The following is a 22,438-nucleotide window of genomic DNA, read 5'->3' as shown; positions in this document are numbered from 1 at the left end:
CAACGACATAGAGGTAGGATTAATCGACATAGATATTATCCATATCGACATAGAGGTAGGATATTGATCGCAAATAAATGATTAAGGGCTGATTTTTCAATCATCAGTTAACGTCTATCTGAAGAATAAATATGGCGGTTTGACATATTTTCCATACAAAAGCTGTCAAAACGTTAAAAATATTCCTCAGATAGGAGTTATCTGTCGATTGAAAAATCAGCCCTTATTATTATTATTATGATTATGACATTTATAATTGAGTCGTGATTGAATCTAAGTTGGATATCAATTGTAAAATTAAGCCCCTGTTTTGTTGAGAGGAGTTGTCAAAAGAATGGGTTGCGGGTTCTTCGAAAGAGTTACCGCGGCCCTGGTACATAAAAGACCTACGACGGAACACGACGGTGTTTAGTCAGCAAGAGTCTGACACTCCCTCACCGCGCGTAACCCACAGCGGGAGGGGTCATTCGATGATTTTTGCCATCGTTAAAAAAAGCCCGTGTTTTTTTGCCAATTGAAAATAAAATAAGAACTTACGAATCACAGTTAGGGCTCGGACTTTTTCCTCACTGCCGTCTTCATTCTGTATCATCAGAAAATAGTCTCCAAAGAACTTCGGCTGCACCTCATCAAAATCGATTTCTATAATCGATTGCCTGGACAGAAACAAGCCATTAGAATCATCTGCATAGCCTTTTCTCTACTATAATCAAGTTCATCGACAGCGAAAACGTCAGTTTTTAGGGTTCCGTACCCAAAGGGTAAAACGGGACCCTATTGTTTTCGCTCCTCTGTCCGTCCGTCCGTCTGACACCAGGCTGTATCTCATGAACCGTGATAGTTAGAGAGTTGAAATTTTCACAGATGATGTATTTCTGATGCCGCTATAACAACAATTACTGAAACTTAGAATAAAATAAATATTTCGGGGGGCTCCCATACAACAAACGTGATTTTTCTGCTCATTTTTGCTCGATATCCATAAATTGTATATAGAATATTAGTTTGGATGGTACTGAACCCTACGTGCGCGAGTCCGACTTGCACTTGGCCGGTTTTTTTTTTAACAATATGAATTTTTAGATTAAATCTTCAAAGAGGACCTACTGGGAGTTTTGGAAGTAGGTAATGTTTCTCGATGCGTAAATAATATCATTCGACTTAATTAAAAGAAAAAAGTCGTGGTGGGCTACTGGGTACAAAACCAACCTCTCAAGTATGAGGGCGCGGGTTCAATTCCAGGTCAGGCAAGTACCAATGTAACTTTTTTAAGTTTGTATGTACTTTCTAAGTATATCTTAGACACCAATGACTGTGTTTCGGATGGCAAGTTCAACTGTAGGTCCCGGCTGTCAGTGAACATCCTTGACAGTCATTACGGGTAGTCAGAAGCCAGTTTAACCAAGGGGTATCGGGTCGCCCGAGTAACTGGGTTGAGATGGTCAGATAGGCAGTCGCTCCTCAGCTGAATCCGGTTAGACTGGAAGCAGACCCCAACATAGTTGGGAAAAGGCTCGGGAGATGATGATCCGGGAAAATAAATGAAGGTGTATTCAGTTCATGTGATGTAGCATACGACTCTTCATTTCAGTTGAGTTACTATTACGTATCGAGAGCGGAATCAGCATTCTAGATTATAAAGTCTGAAATTCCCAACCCGCATTGAGCAAGCGTGGTGATTAACGCTCAATCCTTCTCCGTGTGAGAGGAGGCCGCTGCCCAGCAACGGCAAACGACGTGGGACGATGCAAAGGCTGATGATGATAAAGTTAGAAGAATGGTTATATAATAATTTGAATAGGATACTCAACTCTACTCCTTTGCTGCAAGAAAAAGGAAGAATGATAAATATTAAGTGGTGTGTACAAAGCTCATATTTTACGTCTAAAGTGTTACTAGCAACTATTAGAGCGAAATAAAAAAATACATATATTTTTATATATTCCTTCTACACCTCATCGTTGCATTTACCTTAACAGCCCTTTCACACAGGTGGATTTACTGTTCGTTTTTTTTCTCAAAATCAAATCAACTTTACTTTGTAATTTTTATTTCGTTCAAACCTTCCCTGGACCTCTACAAACATTTTAAAACCAAAATCAGCTCAATCGGCCCAGCCGTTCTCGAGTTTTAATCAGACTCAGTTTCTGAGCTAAGGTATGCCAGGGAACTGGGTTGAGGAGGTCAGATAGGTAGTCGCTACTTACGGCACACTGGGAAAACTCGACTCAACTGGTTCGTTGGCCTTACTAGTGCATCAGAGAGCACGTAAATGTCGGTCCTGCGCCTGATCTCTTTCCGGTCGTGTCGGATTGCCGTCCCATCGGGTTATGAGAGTGAAGGAATAGTGAGTGCACCTATGTCTGCGCAAATGCTCGTGCACTATAATATGTCCTACGCAGCTGGCTGATCTCCTTAAAATGAGAACAGCCGCCGTGGCCGAAATCGGCCGTGGACGCCATTATTATTTGGGAAAACCCGACTCAACTGCTTCTTTGGTCTGGCTAGTGCATCAGAGAGCACGTAAATGTCGGTCTTGCGCTTGATCTCTTTCCGGTGGTGTCGGATTGCCGTCCCATCGGGTTATGAGAGTGAAGGAATAGAGAGTGCACCTGTGTCTATGCAAATGCTCGTGCACTATAATATGTCCTGCGCAGCTGGCTGATCTCCTTTAAAACACCCGCCGTAGCCGAAATCGGCCGTGGACCCCATTATTGGCTGAGTAAAAAGTTATCATAAGAATCTTACTCGTCATTATACTTGCGGACTCTATACTGAGCTCCATCCAGGTTGCTGACGGAATCATCATCACCTCTCACCATGACGCCCGTGACGGTACACTTGTCACAAGTAAACGAAATAGACGTAGTATTCAATTTCTGTCCTGGCAACACGTGCAGGACTTGAGGATTCATGTGCGTACGCCCGAAATCTACGAAAAGAGAAAAAAAAATTTGGCCGACTTCAAAAAAAGGAGGTTCAAGGTTCGGTGTTTTTATAAAAAAAAATATTTCAAAAAAAAAAATCGCTGACTTCAAAAAAAAAAACAAAAAAAAAAGAATTCTTTAACCAACTTCAAAAAGTTTTCGGTATAGTGTCGTAATTTGAGAAAAGTCTTCAATAACATACTTAAAATCTTCGCTTAAGTCTGCTCTTCCAAACGTGGGGTAATTGCATACATAGCTATACCTACTTAGAAGAAGCATACAAGGTGTTGATTTGCATCTGTGAAATATTTCAGGAGGTCGACATAAAATACTTGAAAAATCGATTGGAATTACAGTAGACGGAAAATAGCTTACATGCGCTGTTTTATCTGTCATTTTAATTTCATAGTATTTCAGAATTAACCCAATTTTATGAATGTTTATGAATGATTGTTGAGTATGCTCTGTGTGAGGCGTCACGCGGGTTTTAAAGCCAGTAACACACGCGGCGAGCTTTAATACTCGTATCGTAGGTGACACTGACGTATTTCCTTAACAAATAAAAAAAAATACGCACCAATTTTTTTGTTGATATGGGTCGAGAATCATTACGTCCTTGAATTTTGCGCGGATGCAAATCAACAGCTTGTATAATAAAAAGGAAACATTTGTTGCTTGTTTATTTCTACCCTAAAAGCTCTGTAACCACTGAGCCGATTTGAAAAAATCTTTTACTGTTGGAAAGCTACACTCTTCCCAACTAACATAAGCTATATTTTATCTCATTACGGGCAGTAGTTCCCACAGGAATCGGGTAAAACCGCGGGAAAACGGCTAGTGTAGTAAATACTTACTGATTGTAACCAACGGAATATAGAATTTCTTTTCCTTGTGTGGTCTCTCTTTATGGGCCATCCTTGCGTAGTACGTTCTAGCATCCGACATTTTTAGTGGATTAAACTTAATCTTGATTTTAACACTATTGTTTCCAACAACCTCGTTGATAACAAGAATATGTGGCATCTGGAAACAGATTAGATCTGGGGCTCAATTCTGCTAATTTAATAACGTGTCAATTGGATATCAATTGAATCTCAATAGCAGTTTTAACCTTAACGGGCATTCTGCTATTATTAAGACCAATGACAAACCAAAATAATGTCATTGGTCTGCCATTGTGTTGAATTTGTTTTTTTAAGAACTTACCAGCATCTCCTGAAATATTATCAATGATTAAAGTATTTTATTAACACGCTTATACATACATATTAGCTTCACTCGTAAATGTATGTTTCCATACTTCCCGGTATTCGGTTAGGATGTTTGCAAACGCTTTGAGTTCTAATGACAATACATGACTAGCTAAGAAACGAGACAAATCCAAAATGGCGGCCTCCCCGAGATGACGAAATGGATGTTTGAACGAATGGATGACGACCATATAAACGGCCTAAGAAGAAACGTTATGGGTCAGTAAGAGTCTGACACTCCCTCTCGCCGCACGCACAGCGGCTTAATGGGAGGAAAATACTTGAAAAGTTCTTTCACTTTTGGAAAGCTTTTGGAAAGCTACACTTCAGTAACTACGGCTATATTTTATCCCGGTACTTCGAACTTGACGGCTATTTTAGTAAGTTAATTTAATACTTACTGCACCTATACTGACGCGTTTCTGAAAATCAAATAAATAAAGAATATATTAATTGACGTCTCCTATTTAAAGGAATAGCGACGCTTCGCGTGTGTAGTTGGCCTATTCTTTGGTAAAAAAAAATTGGTTGCCTGTAAAGTCGGTATACGGGCGAAAGTTTTACGTGACAACGACTTTGAGTCTCTCTCGCTCTGTCTCTCTCGCTCTTAGGCGGGCTAACCATGCCCGAGTGGAAGGGACGCGTGCCTCTCACTCGCTCTCATTGTGAGCGCATAACGTGAGCGGAGCGTAACGCAGTTTCTTGAAGTGTCACCCGGCAAACCAATTTATAAAACGTTGTCACGTCAAAATCTGCATTGCGTTGCAACGTGGCAAGGCGGCTAGTCTTCTAAGCACTTACCCTATGAAAGCGATGTGGAAGAATACTATGACCTTTTCGATGATGTTTTGTATACTTATTACTGTTACAGCCTTTTTATCGTCCCACTGCTGGGCACAGGCCTCCTCTCACATGGAGAAGGATTGAGCATAATCACCACGCTTGCTCAATGCGGGTTGGCGATTTCAGACTTTATAGTCCAGGTTTCCTCAAGATGTTTTCCTTCACCTTTTTATCAGCCATTGGTGTCTAAGTATACTTAGAAAGTACGTACAAACTTAGAAAAGTTGCATTGGTACTTGCCTGACCCTGGAATCGAACCCACACCCTCATACTCGAAAGGTTGGTTCTTTACCCACTAGGCCACCACGACTTTTCATACTTATTACACTTATGTTTTTTTATACTGCCCTACTAAACGCAAAAGCGGTATCTCAAAAAAGAAACTAACAAAAATCGGCCACGGCGGCTGTTCACATGTAAGGAGATCAGCCAACTGCGCAGGACATTTTATAGTGCACAAGCATTTGAGCAGACACAGGTGCGCTCACTATTCCCTCACTCTCATAGCGCGATGGGACGACAATCCGACACCACCGGAGAGAGATCAGACGATAAGTAAATAGAGTATAGTAAGTAGACTTAGGTATACGAACCTTGCCAGTCGATTCCCATCTGCCGACCCCCTCATAGTTATATCCGTCGGGGATGACAACCTTTCTAGCGCTCGTCTCATACGCCTGTGCTGGTAACCAAGTCTCGTTCCTATCGTCCTCTGAAAGAGAATACCTATATTTATCCTAAAACTAGCGACCCGCCCCGGCTTCGCACGGGTGCAATGCTTGCAAGCAATGCATATAAACCTTCCTCTTCAATCACTCTAAAAAAACCGCATCAAAATCCCTTGCACACATATAGGGACAGAGAAAGCGACTTCGTTTTATACTATGTAGCTATATAAAGAGGAAAGATTTGATTGGATTTGTGTGTATCTAATAGACTCCGGAACTACTGAACCGACTTAAAAACGATTTCACGACTAGAAAGCTTCTCTCTTCCTGAGTAACATAGGCTATAATTATTTTATCCCTCTAACGGCAGTAGTTCCCACAGGACGCGGGAAAACGGGCAGTTTTTTTTATAAAAAATACGAAATGGTTTACCAGGTATAGCTAGAAATAAAAAAGTTTTTATTAAAAAAATATTTTACTTTTACTTTTATTCACATAAAGTAATTTGTCATAATTAAGTACTCACGAGGTATAATTTCTGTAAATAATTAGAAAAAAATAATTAATTAATCAAGAATATTTCTACTCGTTCCAATTAACAAAAAATATTAAAAAAAAAACATACCTTCCCCTAAAATCACAAAAAAATAAATATATTAAAAAAAGGTTTATAACTTAAAATAACGTTAAAATATTTTCATCATCTTCCGAGCCTTTTTCCCAAACTACGTTGGGGTCGGCTTCCAGTCTAACCGGATGTAGCTGAGTACCAGTGCTTTACAAGGAGCGACTGCCCTATCTGACCCCCTCAACCCAGTTACCCGGGCAACCCAATACCCCTTGGTTAGACTGGTGTCAGACTTACTGGCTTCTGACTACCCGTAACGACTGCCAAGGATGTTCAATGACAGCCGGGACCTACAGTTTAACGTGCCATCCGAAACACAGTCATTGGCGTCTAAGATATACTTAGAAAGTACATACAAACTTAGAAAAGTTGCATTGGTACTTGCCTGACCTGGAATCGAACCCGCGCCCTCATACTCGAGAGGTTGGTTCTTTGCCCACTAGGCCACCACGACTTTTTTACTAGGCCACCACGACTTTTTTACTATAAATAAAAGGTTTTTCCTTACTTGCCATTTCTGTGAAACAGATAAAACATGAATCGTCAAAGTATTATTAATTTTTGCTATCTATAGTACTATAATAAAGAAGATTTTTTTTATTTAATGTATCCTGAAGGCTCTGGAACTAAAGTACTGAACTATTTTGAAAAATTATCCCACTGTGCATTTTAGGTAGGAAAGCTACACTCTTCCCGAGTAACATCCTAATCCTAACTAATATTATAAATGTGAAAGTAACTCTGTCTGTCTGTCTGTCTTTTCTTCACGCCTTAACTACTGAACCAATTTGTGTGAAATTTAGTACATATATAGTTTGGAACTTAAGAAAAGACAGTATAGTTTTTATTATAAAAAAAGATAAAAATAAAATTTATCTCGGACATATAGCGCCATCTATTGGTCAAACCATAAATCTGCCGGAAGTCACTATTCCACGCGAACGAAGTCGCGGGCAAAAGCTAGTAGGCTATATTTTATCCCGGTACGAGCAGTCGCGGATGAAACCGCGGAAATAATATACTTAACACATTACATAAAAAATAAAGAAATATTTTACCCTCATCTGAGTCTGAAAATTCAAAGATATGCTATTAAGTACTTATTCATAACTTTAATATTCTAAGTCAAAGTCAAAAACGATTTTTAAATATAAAAAGTAACAAAGTAGACACATTTTTAGCACTTTTTCACGTCAAAATTACAAACTCTTAGATTCTGGCTCAAAAAGTGATTCCTTCTACAAATACTTCTATTTAATAAAAAAATTATATATTTACCATGTACTGTAAAACATTAAATATTGTAATTAGTTTTTATGTAGGTATTTAATCCCCCCCCCCCTTTATATTTTTGTAAATATGTATAAATGTAAATATAATTTAGAAAATAATTTTGTGTAAAATTAAATAATAATTTTATTGTTAAAATTAAATTAAATACTATAAGCTAAAGATTTTCTTTGAAAAATTGGTTCACTGTTGTGTAGATTAGCTATTTATCAAAAGTATTGAAAAGGGCGACGAAACTTAGGCGGACATTTTATGTGGCGCAAAAGTATCCCCTATGCCTAGAAAGTGAGAATTTTATGACAACAAAGAAACATTTTTTAGAAAAAAGGAACTCACCGTATTCGCCTGAAAATAGAACAAATCACATTTAAATCATTTTTCAAAAGTCGAGATCAAACGCGAAATAATATTTAGAACTTTTTGATCATATCATTGTTTTCATGTCACTGAAGATTATTACCTGTTTATTACCTACCGGTATAAAGGTTTTTCGAAAAAAAATTGGTTGCCTGTAAAGTCGGTATACGGGCGAAAGTTTTACGTGACAACGACTTTGAGGCCGCTGCCTCGAATTTTGCGGGCAGCGGGGCGGCAGCGGCGGCTGCGCGGGCGGTCACCGTTTTGTATGGAGCTCACCGCTCGTTGCCCGCTCCCGCGCCGCTGTATTCGAGGGCCGGTCCATTTGATTATACGCGTAAGATCCTGCCGCTCCCGCGCCGCCGCCGCTGCCGCCCCGCTGCCCGCAAAATTCGAGGCAGCGGCCTGAGTCTCTCTCGCTCTGTCGCTCTCGCTCTTAGGCGGGCTAACTGTGCTCGAGTGGAAGGGACGCGTGCCTTTCACTTTTTATGTCTGTCTCTCTCGCTCTTAGGCGGGCTAACCATGCCCGAGTGGAATCTCTCATTATTGAGTGGTGCCTCTCATTGTGAGCGCATAACGTGAGCGGAGCGTAACGCAGTTTCTTGAAGTGTCACCCGGCAAACCAATTTATTAGACGTTGTCACGTCAATATAATTTTTTGTAAATCTTTTGTTTAATTGCTCGATTTGGTCCGGCTTTTTGTAAAGCTTATTTTTTCACAAGCGTAACAATTATGGTATCTACATCAGGCATACATTTCTACGTCACATTTAGGTAGGTATAATTTTTTGAGAGAGTCTGTGGGCACTTGGGCCCCATGGTCCTATGGTTTCAACCCCAAAATGATTCAAACTTAAACATGCTATTGCCGGCAAGTTTGATCTTGGTGAAACCTGGGGCCCGATTCTCCTAATTTTACTTAAGCGCCATTCGATTGAAGTTCGACTCGATTCGACTGAGATCCAATCCCGACTCGATTACGATTGAAGCGTATGTGGCATTCCGCTATTTTTTCTTTGAAATAAACGTTTTTATCCTTTTCTGTCATTCAATAATGAATCATTTTCTCTGCAAATGATTTACGATTGCAAAATGGTTGTACAGCAAACTACCGTATAGACCAAAATCATCAAAATAGCAGACCAATCGCACACCAATCAAATGTCAATCGAATACGATTGGTCTTTTATTAGTAGCAGAATGCCCGATATGGTTAAAACTGCGATTACGATCATATTGCGATTCGATTTCTATTCGATTTTGACATTATTAACTTAGGAGAATCGGGGCCCAGTGTTCATCTTTTTGGGTCTACAAATGTAATAAGTACAAAATCGTGACACTTACTTATAGCTGTAAAAAATTATAAAAATGAATATCTCATGAATTATCGAAGTAAGACAGTCAGCTTGGATGGGTGACCATCTTGACATGACGAGTTCTGCCGTGTTTCGGATGACACGATCAATTGGTGGGTCTTGGCTGTCATTTAAATATGTTTGACAGTCGCTACAGGTAGTCAGAAGCCAGTAACTTTGACAACCAATCTTATCAAGGGGTGTTGGGTTGCCAAAGTAACTGGGTTGAGGAGGTCATATAGGCAGTCGCTCCTTGTGGTATACTGGTACTTAGCTGCATCCGTTTGCTGCATCATAGTAGGGAAAAGGCTCGGGAGATAACAATTTTGAATACTTACGCCATAGTTCGGTGGCCAGGGTAGCCTGGTCAGGCCCTGGTAGGCTGAAGATATATCCAATCTGACAAGGATTCCAGTGCTCACACACCTCTCTGTCCGGGTCTAACTCCGACACAAACTTGTATGTCTGAAAGAAACGGTGGAATTGAGGTCCTCTTATTTGAGAACTCGGCTGAATAGTAGAGTTTTGTACCTACCTATGTCCCCCGTCACCACAAAATTTAGTTTAGTCTGACATGCTTTAGTTGCTACGTACCTATGTAGTGTTAAAAGTTATGTTTTGCTTTTGATAGGGTTCAGCGTTTTTAATCTTTTATCATAATAATTGCGTACTTTTTTGGGTCTGGGGTTTTTTTTAATTTTGCTAGAAGAACTTGCTAGTTGCTTACCTATCCAAACCAAATGCTTTGGGTTTGTTCGGTCTATTTAGTAAATAGTTTATGTAAAGTTTGCACAAACTCAGTCGAGCGGTTCTTCATTTATCACATTTTTGTAACAAAATACTGGACTTTATACATAGTGAAGCACGTATACCGAGTAACTGGTATGTCATATAAATAAGACCCAGAGTACGTACAGTAAATATAATGTCAAAATTGTATCTAATAATCGCAAATCAACAGATATATTATAGCAAACCACCCCTCCACAACTCACCCTATCCGGATAATACCGGTAATGCACTACCACGTCATCAGTGTCTTCTAGCGCGCACTTCATGCTGGTGTGGTTGAGTGAAGTTCGCTCGCAAGGCGCGCAGCCGATCACTGCGGTGCCGTTGCGAGGCGGGTCGGGACCAACAGATATATTATAGCAAACCACCCCTCTACAACTCACCCTATCCGGATAATACCGGTAATGCACCACCACGTCATCAGTGTCTTCTAGCGCGCACTTCATGCTGGTGTAGTTGAGTGAAGTTCGCTCGCAAGGCGCGCAGCCGATCACTGCGGTGCCGTTGCGAGGCGGGTCGGGACCTTCAATCTTATGTCCTGTTTTGTGGGAGAGGGGTTAAATAAAAGAAATAATTTCGTATACCTGTCAAAGTCAAAGTGAAAGCTCTCTTTTCTGTGTCATAGGTTACACAAGGGTTAAGCACATAATCTTAAAATCCCTACCCTTTGCCCTTCTCGTAAAGTGTACAGAAAATTATAACGATTGCCTCCTAGCCGATTATCGGCCACAGCGGCTGTTCTCATATAAGGAAATCAACCAACTACGCAGAACATATTATAGTGCACAAAAATTTGAGCAGACACTGGTGCACTCACTGGAGAGGCCTATGTCCAGCAGTGGACTGCGATAGGCTGATGATGATGATGATGATGAGGTGCACTCACTATTTCTTCACTCTCGTAGCCCGATGGGACGACAATCCGACACGACCGAAGAGAGATCAGATAAGCATGACTAATATATTATTAACGTGCTCTCCGATGCACGGGTGTATGAATCACCAACTTCCAGGCTCCAGGCTGCTTTGTGAAAGTTTCTAAAACCCACAAAGTGATTTTGGCCCAACCCTCGCCGCGCTTGTATCAGCTAGACCAACGAGGCAGTATTCTAAGAGCTCCGCCACATTGAGACGCCATGGCGACGTCGCCAGCGGTGCAGGCCTGGCTACTTCTGGCATCCAATGGTCGCCAAGTCGAGTCGCCATGGCGCTGACTGGCGACTGAGTGAGGGAGGTGCACTTTACCGCGTACCTGTGGCCAAGCTTCCAATTTTGCGACGTCGCCAAACCGTCGCCAAGTGAGTTAGGCTCCATGCATTTCAATATTAACTGCTTGGAAACGTAGCCGGTGACGTCGACATTTGCGTCCTAATGCTCTAAAATACTTACGATTACAAAAGAAGTATCTATTCTCAGCGACATAGAGTTCCTTGTCCTCCGCCGACAGACAGGAGTCGTACATAATAGGCCGGGGATCTATATCGTCTTCGCACATGATGACGCCTGAACCGTCAGGCTCTTTGGGGGCCCGATTCGTGGGACAACGGTACATTAGGCCTGGGAAAAAAAGAAAAAAAAATCTAAAAACCAAGACACAAAAAACCACAGAGTACCTAAGGAAAGATGAGCATCATCATCCTCCGAGCCCCTTTTCCCAACTATGTTGGGGTCGGCTTCCAGTCTAACCGGATGCAGCTGAGTAGCGACTGCCCTATCTGACCTCCTCAACCCAGTTACCCGGGCAACGCAATACCCCCTAACCTACCTAAGGAAAGATGAGCGTAGCTACCATAATTCAGGTATGTCAGGCGCCTTCTTCTTGGTCAAATTCGTACGGTAGGAATGACCAAACCGATCAGTTACGAATGAACTACCGAGGCGTCCGAGTTCTTTGAGACATCTGTCAACGATTTTTGGCATTACAAAAAAGACGTAAGAGGACAAAAACAGTAACGTCCCCCGAACACACGCATTCTGGGGCGATACTTTCTTAGGTAATTTTCAGTTTGGGCACCTCCGCTAGTTATTTTCTTTTCTACTAATATAAGTAATCTATACTAGGTAATAAATATTAGGTATCATCATTTGTTTGTAGGTACTGAATAAGCCCCAAGGGTCTACTAAAAAGTCCAGTAGAAACCTACCTTTTCTTATAATAGCGGGTGGTTTATTTCTAATCTCAGCGATAGTGACTCCTTTCTCTCCATTCTGTATGGCGGTCATCACTCTCTTGTACAGCGTGGTGCGTCTCTCTTGTTCAGCTATGATGTACGGGAGCAGTTCCTCTGAGAGCACATCTACCTTCTTCTTGGCTTCCGCGTTCATCTGGTAGGAGTTTGAGCTAGGTTAACGACGAGAAATCGAGAGTTCTCATATACCTACAGGAATGAATTTTAAGCAGTGCACAAAAAAAGCTGGTGGTCTAGAATCTTTAACAGAACATATCTGCATCATCAGTAAAGAATTTTAAAATCAGCAAAATATGGATACCAACTATTCTTACGGGCTTGGAGCAGCGCCCGCGTCTCGCCCGGTTTCGCGCTGCCGCCGTGCATACTATGACGACTATCACCGTACAATCGGTTACAAAATAAACATCTTTCGATATCAATAACTTTTATTTTTTGTACTTAAACACGATAAAATAAAAATATGTGTATCTATAAAACTTATTTAACTATAAGTTGACAAAGTATGCGCACTGGATAAAATTCATTCCTGTATAAGGAGATCAGCCACCAGCGCAGGACAAATAGGGTATTTTAGTCTAGATGAGAAAAAAATTAAAAGTGTATTACAATGATTGTTTAGAGGAAAAGCAATCGGGAAATGTTAGTTTCACTTCGTAAGGTACCTACATAAATATATTTTTTATTGCAGTTTAAAGTTTTTAGGTTTTTTTATCTGTCTTTGAACACTACGAAATGTCGCCGCCATGCTAATGACGTCATTACGGTAGTAAACAAAAGTGTCAAACAAATGTATATCCACTGGTACTTGAATCCATAATTTGTCTGGTGTTTTTACACTAGTGTTCTCACATTAAGAAACAACACACCAACGATACGGAGCATAATTACTCATTATTAAAATTTTCAATACATATCAAAATATGTATTACTGACAGCTGTAGTTTATTTACTAACGTAATGACGTCATGACCAAAAAACAATCATGGCGTCCGTTGTGTGCCGCGTTTTCGCGAAATACGCGCGAAATTTGAAATTATGATAAAACAATTAATTTATATTCGTACATAACGTGAGAAAAAAAAATATTTTTAATTTTTTAGAGATATATTAAGACTAAAGAATTTATTTAAGATATATTTCAAAAATGCATGTAATACCCTATTATAGTGCACGCACATTTGCTTGGACACAGGTGCATTCACTATTCCTTCACTCTCATAACGCGATGGGACGGCAATCCGACACCACCGGAGAGCAATCCGAATCTAAACTAATTTTATAAGCTGGACAGTTTGTTTGCACTAGTGCAATTTGAAAAATTATTGGTGTGTTGAAAAGGTAATTTATCGGGAAAGGTACAGGTAAACTAGCTAGAAGTATTGATAAGCTTGTGGCACATTATAGCAGCACGGCAACAGCACGGCAGCAGCACGGCGTCGCCTCGAATTAAGACTACGGCTAGCTGCCAGCGCGCCAACCACGCGCTGTCCGCTCGCCGTCGGCACGCCGTCGGCACGCCGTCCGCTCGCCGTCGGCGCGCCGGCCGCGCGCCGGCCGCGAGGTGTAAGCTTGCTGTCACCGCAAACTCAATATTATTTTAAGACGATTATGATTGACGTTATGATTGAACACGACGTAATGACGTTGTTTCGCTGCCGGCTCGGAGTCGGCGCGCAATTAGCACGCCGTGGGCGCGCTGTACGCATGAGGACCGCTCGCTTGCAGCACGCGGGCGGCGAGTCGAGTTGTGTGCAGTGCTGCTGTAATGTGCCACGTCCTATAGGCTACCTTTTATTCGGGACGCTCGCTGGTAAAACTGCTGGCGAAAGCCAGTTACTTTATATACCTTTGGCGGAGCCGGGCGGGCCTCTGCTGATTTTTTTAGATAGGTATTTAATTGCACTTACCCGGTCAGCGTCTTTGTTGAACTTTATACCCGTTCCGTCCTAAATAAAAATATACATTTCAATATCTAAGTATTTCGATAAAAAAGGTAGCAAAAGGAAACGTTGTCATCATTGGATAGAATGAGCTGATTCTTCCCGCCTTATATATAGTCTAACATATTGGCTCATTATGTGAACGGAAAAACCGAGCGACATCGCTCAATTAGTACCTACGGGTTGTGTCGTGCGAAAAATAAAGTATATTATACTATTATACTAATATAATAAAGAGGAAAACTTTGTTTGTTTGGTTGTAATGAATAGGCTCAAAAAATACTGGACCATTCGAAAGCTACATTATCCACGAGTAACATAGGCTATATTTTATCCCGGTACGGGTAGAAGTTACCACGGGACGCGGGTAAAACCGCGGGAAAACGGCTAGTCGCTTATAAAAAGCCGTGAGCAGTACACATAGACAATATCTCTGTGTGTAACGGGGACACTCTTCAGACACATAAGGCGCATCTTCGAGTTAAATCTCTTTTAATTATCATCATATCTGTAGAAATATAAACCCATGCTTCCGTAAAAATTATGCAAGTTACTTCCGTAACTTCCGTAAGTTGTAAGAAATTCTAAGAATTTAGTGTAAGCCACTTACCATGGGGTTTTGCATTTGTTAACTTATATTAAGTTATTGTGTTAAAACATATGTCTATCTATACTTACGACAGCCTGTCTTCTGACAATGTTGGCTAGATACCTTCCTCTTCTGGAAGCCGGAAGAAGCACGCTTCCTGCTTGCACCTCGTCTCCTATCTAAATATAGGAAGAATAAAAACTTCAAGTTAAATTGAGTCCAGGCCGATTTAAGGCCGTGGCATCTTACAATAAAAAGTTGAAAACTTTTTGCTTCAAAAGAATGTCAAAATTGAATAGAAATTGAATCGCAATAGCAGTTTTAACCATATCGGGCATTCTGTTACTAATATAAGACCAATCGTATTCCAACGACATTCGATTGGTTTGCGATTGGTCTGCCATTTTGGTGATTTTGGTCTATACGGTAGTTTGCTCTACAATCATATTGCAATCGTAAATCATTTGCAGACAAAATGAATCATTATTAGATTCAAAGAAAAAATAGCGGAATGCCACATACGCTTCAGTCGTAATTGAGTCGTGATTGGATCTCAGTCAAATGTGAATCGTATGTAAAATTAGGAGAATCGGGCCCCAGATATATAAAAGTATCATATGCTAGATAGGTACCTAAGTATCTAATTATTTTAGCCTAACAATGAATGGTTCTTTTAGACTCACCGGCGGATATCCACATAGTCCAAAACAGAAAAGATGAAATATAAATAAAAAAATAAACATGTTTTCCCACATGCTCGCCGCATGCAAGTTATTTTCACAATACACTGAATAACGAACGAATTAACGTTAAAAGTTATTTTAGGAGCAATTAGCAAACCAATCAATTTGGTTATTTTATTGTTCAAATTAATTGGATCATTTTTTTTTATATCTTTAAAATTAGAACTGTTAAGCGTTATTTTACTTTTCCGATTTTTTTTTTAATCGAGTAAAGAACCACGTAGGTACCTATGTTCTATGAAGGTTCTATGTTAGCCCCCTAAAATGTTTAGGTATTATGAAAAACCCAAATATATATTTTTAATACAACTTCAAAGAGTATTATTGAAGACCTGAGAAATAAAACATAACTAGCCGCAATCATCATTTTTGTTTTTTTTTTTTCATTAGACAAATGGCTTTATTGAGATGTTTTCAAACGAGCAGAATTAGAGAAGATAGGTTCAATTTTGAAAAAGTATTTATTCATTATCATTATGACCTAACACAAAACTTATTACTAACCTTAATTATTAAACAAATGGAATACGGGCATGGTCGCATCGAGCTTAGAATTCATGGTCGTTTGCCATTTTGAGTAGGTATCTGAATAAGGGAGATTTTATAGGTCAAAGTAGGCACCTACCTAATTCCTAATTTTAGCTTTTACAGTTTGTAGAAAAAGTCATTAAAATTAAACTACCTCTGCAACCAAGGTAAGTTTTATCAGTCTTTTATTTCTGATCTTCTAAAATTCTCTTATGGTTAGCCACATCGTGTGAAAAAAACAAACCTATTTATATTTTAAAGAAAAATAACATTAATAAAAAGAAAACCCTAAAAGCATCTTCATAGGTAATTTAAAAAGATTACGATCAGTTATTTTATTTAGTTTAGATTTTCAATAATAGGTACTTTTTGAAGTTACTACAAAATTATTTGGGTCTCAAAAACTTACTTAGGTACCTACTTGAATATTTTTTTTTGTCATGGGGGTTTCAGTTCAGCATTACCACCGACTACGTATCAGATCAGACCCATCTTCTATACAGATGTTTCAAGATAGAGCAAACAAAAATTGTTATCAACAGCTAATAACTTCGGCTAAGACGATTTTGAAGAAACATACAACGGAAATCGTCGTTCATCGTCAAAAAACCGCATCCAAATCGGTTCCGCCGTTTAAGAGCTACAGTGCCACAAACAGACACACTAACAGCGGTCGAATTTATTACACCTCTTTTTGCGTCAGGTTCAAAAGAAACAAATAAATCTTAACATATTCAGTTTATTAATTTATTTACATTAATAAAATTAAAATAACATAGCTCCTACTTACATAATGTAAACTTTTTAAATTTATTTGAATGTCCCGAAATTAAATATGGATTACTTAATTTTTAGCAATACATAATTATTACACATGGACCAAAACTAAAGTTAATATTTTGTTCTTAAGGTAGGCTTAGATTGGTAGGGTATTCAAAACTAGTCATATTAAAATTTATGCTATTTAAAAATCATAATTCAATTATAAATTTTATATTTGCATTTTCTGGCTACCAGTTGTAGCATACATTTTGTAAAATAATAACTACACAGTGGTTCAAAAAGTATATCTTTACTTCCCGTGCCCTGATAAAAAAGTGAAAGTAGAGTACACATCATCATTATCATCTGCCTAGCCTTTCTCGACTATGTTGGGGTCGGCTTCCAGTCTAACCGGATGCAGCTGAGTACTAGTGTTTTATAAGGAGCGACTGCCTACCTGACCTGCTTAACTCAGTTACACCTAGGTAAGACTGGTTACCAGACTTACTGACTTCTGACTACCCGTGGGACCTACAGTTTTAAGTATCCTCAGACAGCCATTGGTGTCCAAGATATACTTAGAAAGTACAAACTGTTGAGTACAATTAGTCTATCAATCTTCAAATTGACTGCTCACTTCTGATAAAGCCAGATCCACCTTCTTCTTCCTCTTAGGAGCTGGTTTATCCAGATTACTAAGTGCTTCCGCCAACATACCTTGAAAATTCTTAGTCTTTGCCTTATAATATTTATTTTTCATAGGCTCCAATACTTTATCTAGACTGGCATTCCCCAATAAATGAGCCAACGGATTTGTATTCACCAATTTCGTACCGTCCGGTAACTTTATTGTTCTCAGTTTGCTTGGACGTTCAGTTGGGTCAACTTTTTCAGTCTCCGCTATATTTAAGACATCATTAACTTTAACTATTTTGTAGAAAGGTGCTTCCGGGAGTAAGTGAGCGATTCTCAAGTCTTTGTATTCAGTAGGTAGTTTAGGAATGACAATTTTGTGAGGTATGTTAGTCTGTCTCGGTGTTTCTTCTGTTCCTTCGAGCATAACCTCCTCTGCGACTTCTGGTATTGAGTCATTTCTCTCCATATCATCATCATCATTGTAGGTATGGTCCGGGCTCGGACTGTCTTCGTACAAAGACACAGGTTGTACCAATCTGATGCTAGCAGGAGTTTTATCCACGATACTAGCTTTGAACTTCACTGGCATGGCTAGTTTGAACCCTGTAGCAACCGGTTTCGTTTCATACTTAGTCATTTTAATTGATGGTTCTTTTGTGACACCAGTAACAACTTTGACAGTTATTGAATGTTCCACAGAGGGTGGGTCTGGTTTAGTCTCTAATTCCGGAGTAAAATTCTCTATAAATTTCTGAACGGACAGTCCGTTTTCAACAAGCTTTATGTTTGCGGTTGAATAAGTTAAGTCAATTTCGGAAACGTTTGCTTTTTTGATGGTACGTCTAAATTTCTCTGACATTGGTAAGCTGTCAGTGTAGCTTTCGCCTTTTTTACGTTTTTCCAGCATAGTTTTTAAAGTATCTGTAAGTTTTGATGAAGAATGATCATTTGCGATATGGTTGTTCAACTTTTCCTTGCTTCGGAATACTTTTGAGCACTTAATGCATTTCTTATAGTCTTTCTTAGAATGCAAACTGATGTGATGGTTGTAATTCTGATATGTATAACAATATTTGTTACAAATGTTACAAGTAAATCTCTTCTTGTTCAATGTAGTAAGTTTTTGTTTCCTCGAGGCTTTGCCAATGACTTTAGGCACTGATTTCTGAACTCTTTTCCTCACAACTAACAAGGATTCTTCCTCATCTGAAGACTCCAGGTTAATAGTTTCATCTTCCTTCTTACGGGCTTTCTGTCCTCTCTTACGTTTTAGACTTGCTTTAGGTTTTTCAACTTCCGTCTGGTTTCCTTCTGTTTCTGTTACACTCATTTCAGAGTTCAGCATATTCATGTCACCAGCATTTTCAGTTACTTCATTTATCTCCTCTTCATTAGCATATATACTTTTAGGGATAAAAGGATTCTCTGATTTTTTATCAGTGAAGAACACATGGTAGTTCTCATCAAATTCAACAAAACCATTGGATGAATGCTGCATTTTAATGTGTAAAGTAAACCGTTTGCGTAACCGAAACTTTTTTGAGCATATCTTGCAGGTGTACGGTTCTAAATCCTTGTGCTTAGTGAAGAAATGACCAAAGAGCTTTTGTGGATGCTTGTATGATGTTTTACAGTAAACACACATGTATTTGTATAAGTGAAAGTCCCCTTTGTGGCTTCGGTCGATATGTTTCTGTAACCCAACGCTTCCAACGCATTGTTTCCAACAAAATGTACAAGTTTTCAACTCTACAGACAGCGGGTGCTCTTTTGACTGATGTTCAGACAATTCATACATCGATTTATAACGTGTACCGCAAGTGTAACACTTGATCACTTTACACATTCGCTTATGTTGTTTAAACGTGCAGTTATTGAATTCAAGATTACAGTCCGGACATTGAATCTTACGGCTCGACACGTTATCACACGGTTTCAACAAATGCCGTTTCAAGGTAGACTTTTTCTTGTAAACATTTGAGCATCTGCTGCAGACACTAACCTTACATTGTTTTTTATTTTTGATAGAATGCTTTATAAAATGGTCAATATCTGCAGTAGAAAAATTGCAATAAACGCAGACATAGACTGTATCTGTTCGCAAAGATACTAGAACGTTCTCTGCTTTGATTTTTAAAACGGCTGAGAGGTATGGTAACAGAGGTTGTATCATAATTCCATCTTCCTGGTTGTTGTGTTCATTTACATCGTGTTTCCTCAAGTCCCGGAGCGACCTGAAGTCCTCATTACACTGTGCACAGCAAAACATAGCTTTATAACCTCTTTTATGCTTCTTTTCGTGAAATCTTTGCTCATCGTCATCCTTGTAAGCGCGTAAACAATGTGAACAGTAAAACAAGCTCGTCAGATGATTATCTCTAAAATGTTCAGCGTAACTTATTAAATCCGTATACTTTTGCATACAAATCTGACATAGCTTTGCTTGTGAGAGCGATATTTTATGTATTTGTTGCAAATGTATGGCTAAATCGTCCGGGTCTAAGAATTCCGCCTGACATATAGTACATGTTGTGTCCACATCAGTATTGTAGTCGTGAATGTATTCATCCTCCAACACTTCTACTAACTCCTCATGAGGCTCTTCCGACGACATTTTTTGTGGATAATAGCGTCGTTTTATTGCATTTTTTGAGAATTTTACTTCAAAAACGACAATGACTGACAGACAACACAACAGCAATAAAATCATAGACAACGAAAATAGACTTTAGTGATTCTACACGGAATGTCAAAAATTATGATATAGACTACTTAGTCGAGTTCTGTATTGAAATCAACTAAAAAAAATACAATTTGAAGTAGTTTTTAATAACACTATGTATTAAAAGATAACTCTGGGTAACTGAACAATTCTATCGATTAATTCATCGAGGTATGAATAACTACACGATAAAAATTCACAATACATATAAAACGCAATGTAATTGCTCGTAGGAGCGCCTTACATACGTAGTCATTTAAGCGTGGACCCCGTAGGAAAGTAATATAGGGCTACGCCATTTGAGATTCGAGATAATTTTCTGATACGATAAGTAATTATACCATTAACGTTTATTTAAAGTGCAATAAAATAACGATTATGGCATCCAGGGACTTGAGATAGCTTATCTGATAAAAGAATTCTAGAATACAAACATCAAAGTTCTATTTATATCGATTTGTATGCTTATCCGATGTTAATATCAATGAGTTGTAAAGATAGCATGAAAATGAATATTCACTGCTATATTCAGCTGTCATATAGCTTCCGCCCGCGGTTTTATCTGCAACGCGAGGGAAAAGTAAAATTGACTTTTTACTTCAAAACTCAGTTTAAATTAAAATGCGACCGAATATCAACACACATCCAACCAATAATAACTTATTCTATTGAATAATTATTTTATACAGTACCTAGTTTATTTGTGTAAAAAATCCTATCAAGATTATTTATCCACAATATCATATTCTTACAAATAAACGTTTTCTTTCTTTTTTCTTTCTACCTTTAGTTAAGTGCCTACTCTACTCAAATAAAGGAGGTGTGTAGTTATAGTCAGTTAGTCTGTTTACAAACTAGTGACCTACTTTACTTTGCGAAGAAAGTGATCTTGTGTGATATCAAGGTCACAGTCATCTCGCAAATTGTTTTTTAGCCCAATTTCACGGATTGTTTTGTGATTATAATGAGAATAAAATATGTTTCTTTGGGAAAATTGTTCGTAATCATGAGTAGAATCAAGTGTTCAAGTATCAGTCACCAAATTATTACTGAGTAAATAGCAACTAACATAAATAGGTATACAAAAGCATATCGTCCAAAGATTTCCAATACCATGAAAAAGTAAACAACCTCTTTGCTGCACATCTGTTAAATTAAATGAGTCATCAGTAAATTAATACATTATAGCAAGGTTATTAGTTATTATGAACGGCGCGGCTAATTTCTGACGTAAATAGTTGTTGTGATTATTTTTCTTATTGTTTACTTCTGCTTACACGTAGCTAAAAGTGACGCAGTGCGTATAATCTGTGGTAAGATATTGTGGGGAGATTTTGTTCTGAGAATGGCAATTTTGTGGGAAATTTGAAGAAGTAATTGCTGCGTGTATTATTACGTCTTTCTTTTGATAAAGTTGTTGTGATTGAGACAAAAATAAATTAATTCTGTAAATTGAATTAGGTAGGTAACTAATTAACATTAGTGCAAAAATATACGCCAGCAGGGGCGCCATACTACTAATTTTAATCAAGCGACATACGATTCACATCCGACTGAGATCCAGTCACGACTCAATTACGATTGAAGCGTATGTGGCATTCGTCGTGTTTAACGTTTTTATCCTCTTATGACAAACAATAATGAATCATATTGTCTGCAAATTAATTACAATTGCAATATGATTGTAGAGCAAACTACCGTATAGATCAAATGGCAGACCAATCGCAAATCAATCGTATGTTATTGAAAAACGATTGGTCTTTTATTAGTAGCAGAATGTCCGCTAAGGCTAGAACTGCTATTGCGATTCAATTTTGACATTATTAACTCAGGAGAATCGGGCCCTTGGGCATCCTACCTAAATCTGTAAAATTTTATCAATAGAACATTAACCATTGTGATAACTCTAAAAATCGATTGGAATTTGATCGATGCTCTGCGGTCTGTACCTAGTCGTTATTTTATATGCACATGACACTTTTTAAATTGTTTTACACAACAGTACATCCTGTTTACGTAAGAATATTTTTATATTTCAGGATTATTAAAAAGTATAGTAAGTACAATGTTTTGATCGCTTATATGCCGATATTATTTATAGAACAGTAGAAAAACAGTACAACACAAGACAAGTCACAAGACGGGATAAACGCTAAGAAAAAGAAGAAGTAAAAAGACATATAACTAGTTAAAGAATATTTATTTAAGAAAGA

At 38.6% G+C, this 22,438-nt stretch overlaps 2 protein-coding genes across 2 annotated transcripts; both read right to left on the bottom strand.

Annotated features, from left to right (window-relative positions):
- Positions 1-352: 352 nt before the first annotated feature.
- On the bottom strand, positions 353-15,668 carry LOC110382864 (uncharacterized). The gene is made up of 13 exons (XM_064043170.1): positions 15,518-15,668; positions 14,924-15,013; positions 14,213-14,251; positions 12,258-12,438; positions 11,503-11,670; positions 10,497-10,651; positions 9,660-9,786; positions 5,614-5,732; positions 4,579-4,599; positions 4,130-4,142; positions 3,782-3,967; positions 2,749-2,932; positions 353-656 (listed from the first exon to the last, which is right to left on the bottom strand). Exons 1-13 carry the CDS (start codon positions 15,587-15,589, stop codon positions 464-466), a joined length of 1,548 nt encoding a protein of 515 aa, XP_063899240.1. The 5' UTR covers positions 15,590-15,668; the 3' UTR covers positions 353-463.
- A 1,812-nt stretch (positions 15,669-17,480) lies between these two features.
- LOC110382862 (uncharacterized) lies at positions 17,481-19,001 on the bottom strand. Its single transcript, XM_021343567.3, has one exon. The coding sequence runs from the start codon at positions 18,999-19,001 to the stop codon at positions 17,481-17,483; it is 1,521 nt and encodes a 506-aa protein (XP_021199242.3).
- Between the last annotated feature and the right edge of the window lie 3,437 nt (positions 19,002-22,438).

Source organism: Helicoverpa armigera, chromosome 31 (assembly GCF_030705265.1).
Source record: "Helicoverpa armigera isolate CAAS_96S chromosome 31, ASM3070526v1, whole genome shotgun sequence".
NCBI classification, from domain to species: domain Eukaryota; kingdom Metazoa; phylum Arthropoda; class Insecta; order Lepidoptera; family Noctuidae; genus Helicoverpa; species Helicoverpa armigera.
The sequence above is the reverse complement of the archived record's forward strand: the minus strand, read 5'-3'. Positions and strand labels throughout refer to the sequence as shown.

Coding starts and splice junctions, on each gene's coding strand:
- LOC110382864 (XM_064043170.1), bottom strand. CDS start 15,589: ATGTGGGAAAACATGTTTATTTTTTTATTTATATTTCATCTTTTCTGT. Junction 14,252..14,923: donor TTGTCAGAAGACAGGCTGTC/GTAAGTATAGAT, acceptor ATTTTTATTTAG/GACGGAACGGGTATAAAGTT. Junction 9,787..10,496: donor ACCGGTATTATCCGGATAGG/GTGAGTTGTAGA, acceptor CGTTTCTTTCAG/ACATACAAGTTTGTGTCGGA.
- LOC110382862 (XM_021343567.3), bottom strand. CDS start 19,001: ATGCAGCATTCATCCAATGGTTTTGTTGAATTTGATGAGAACTACCAT.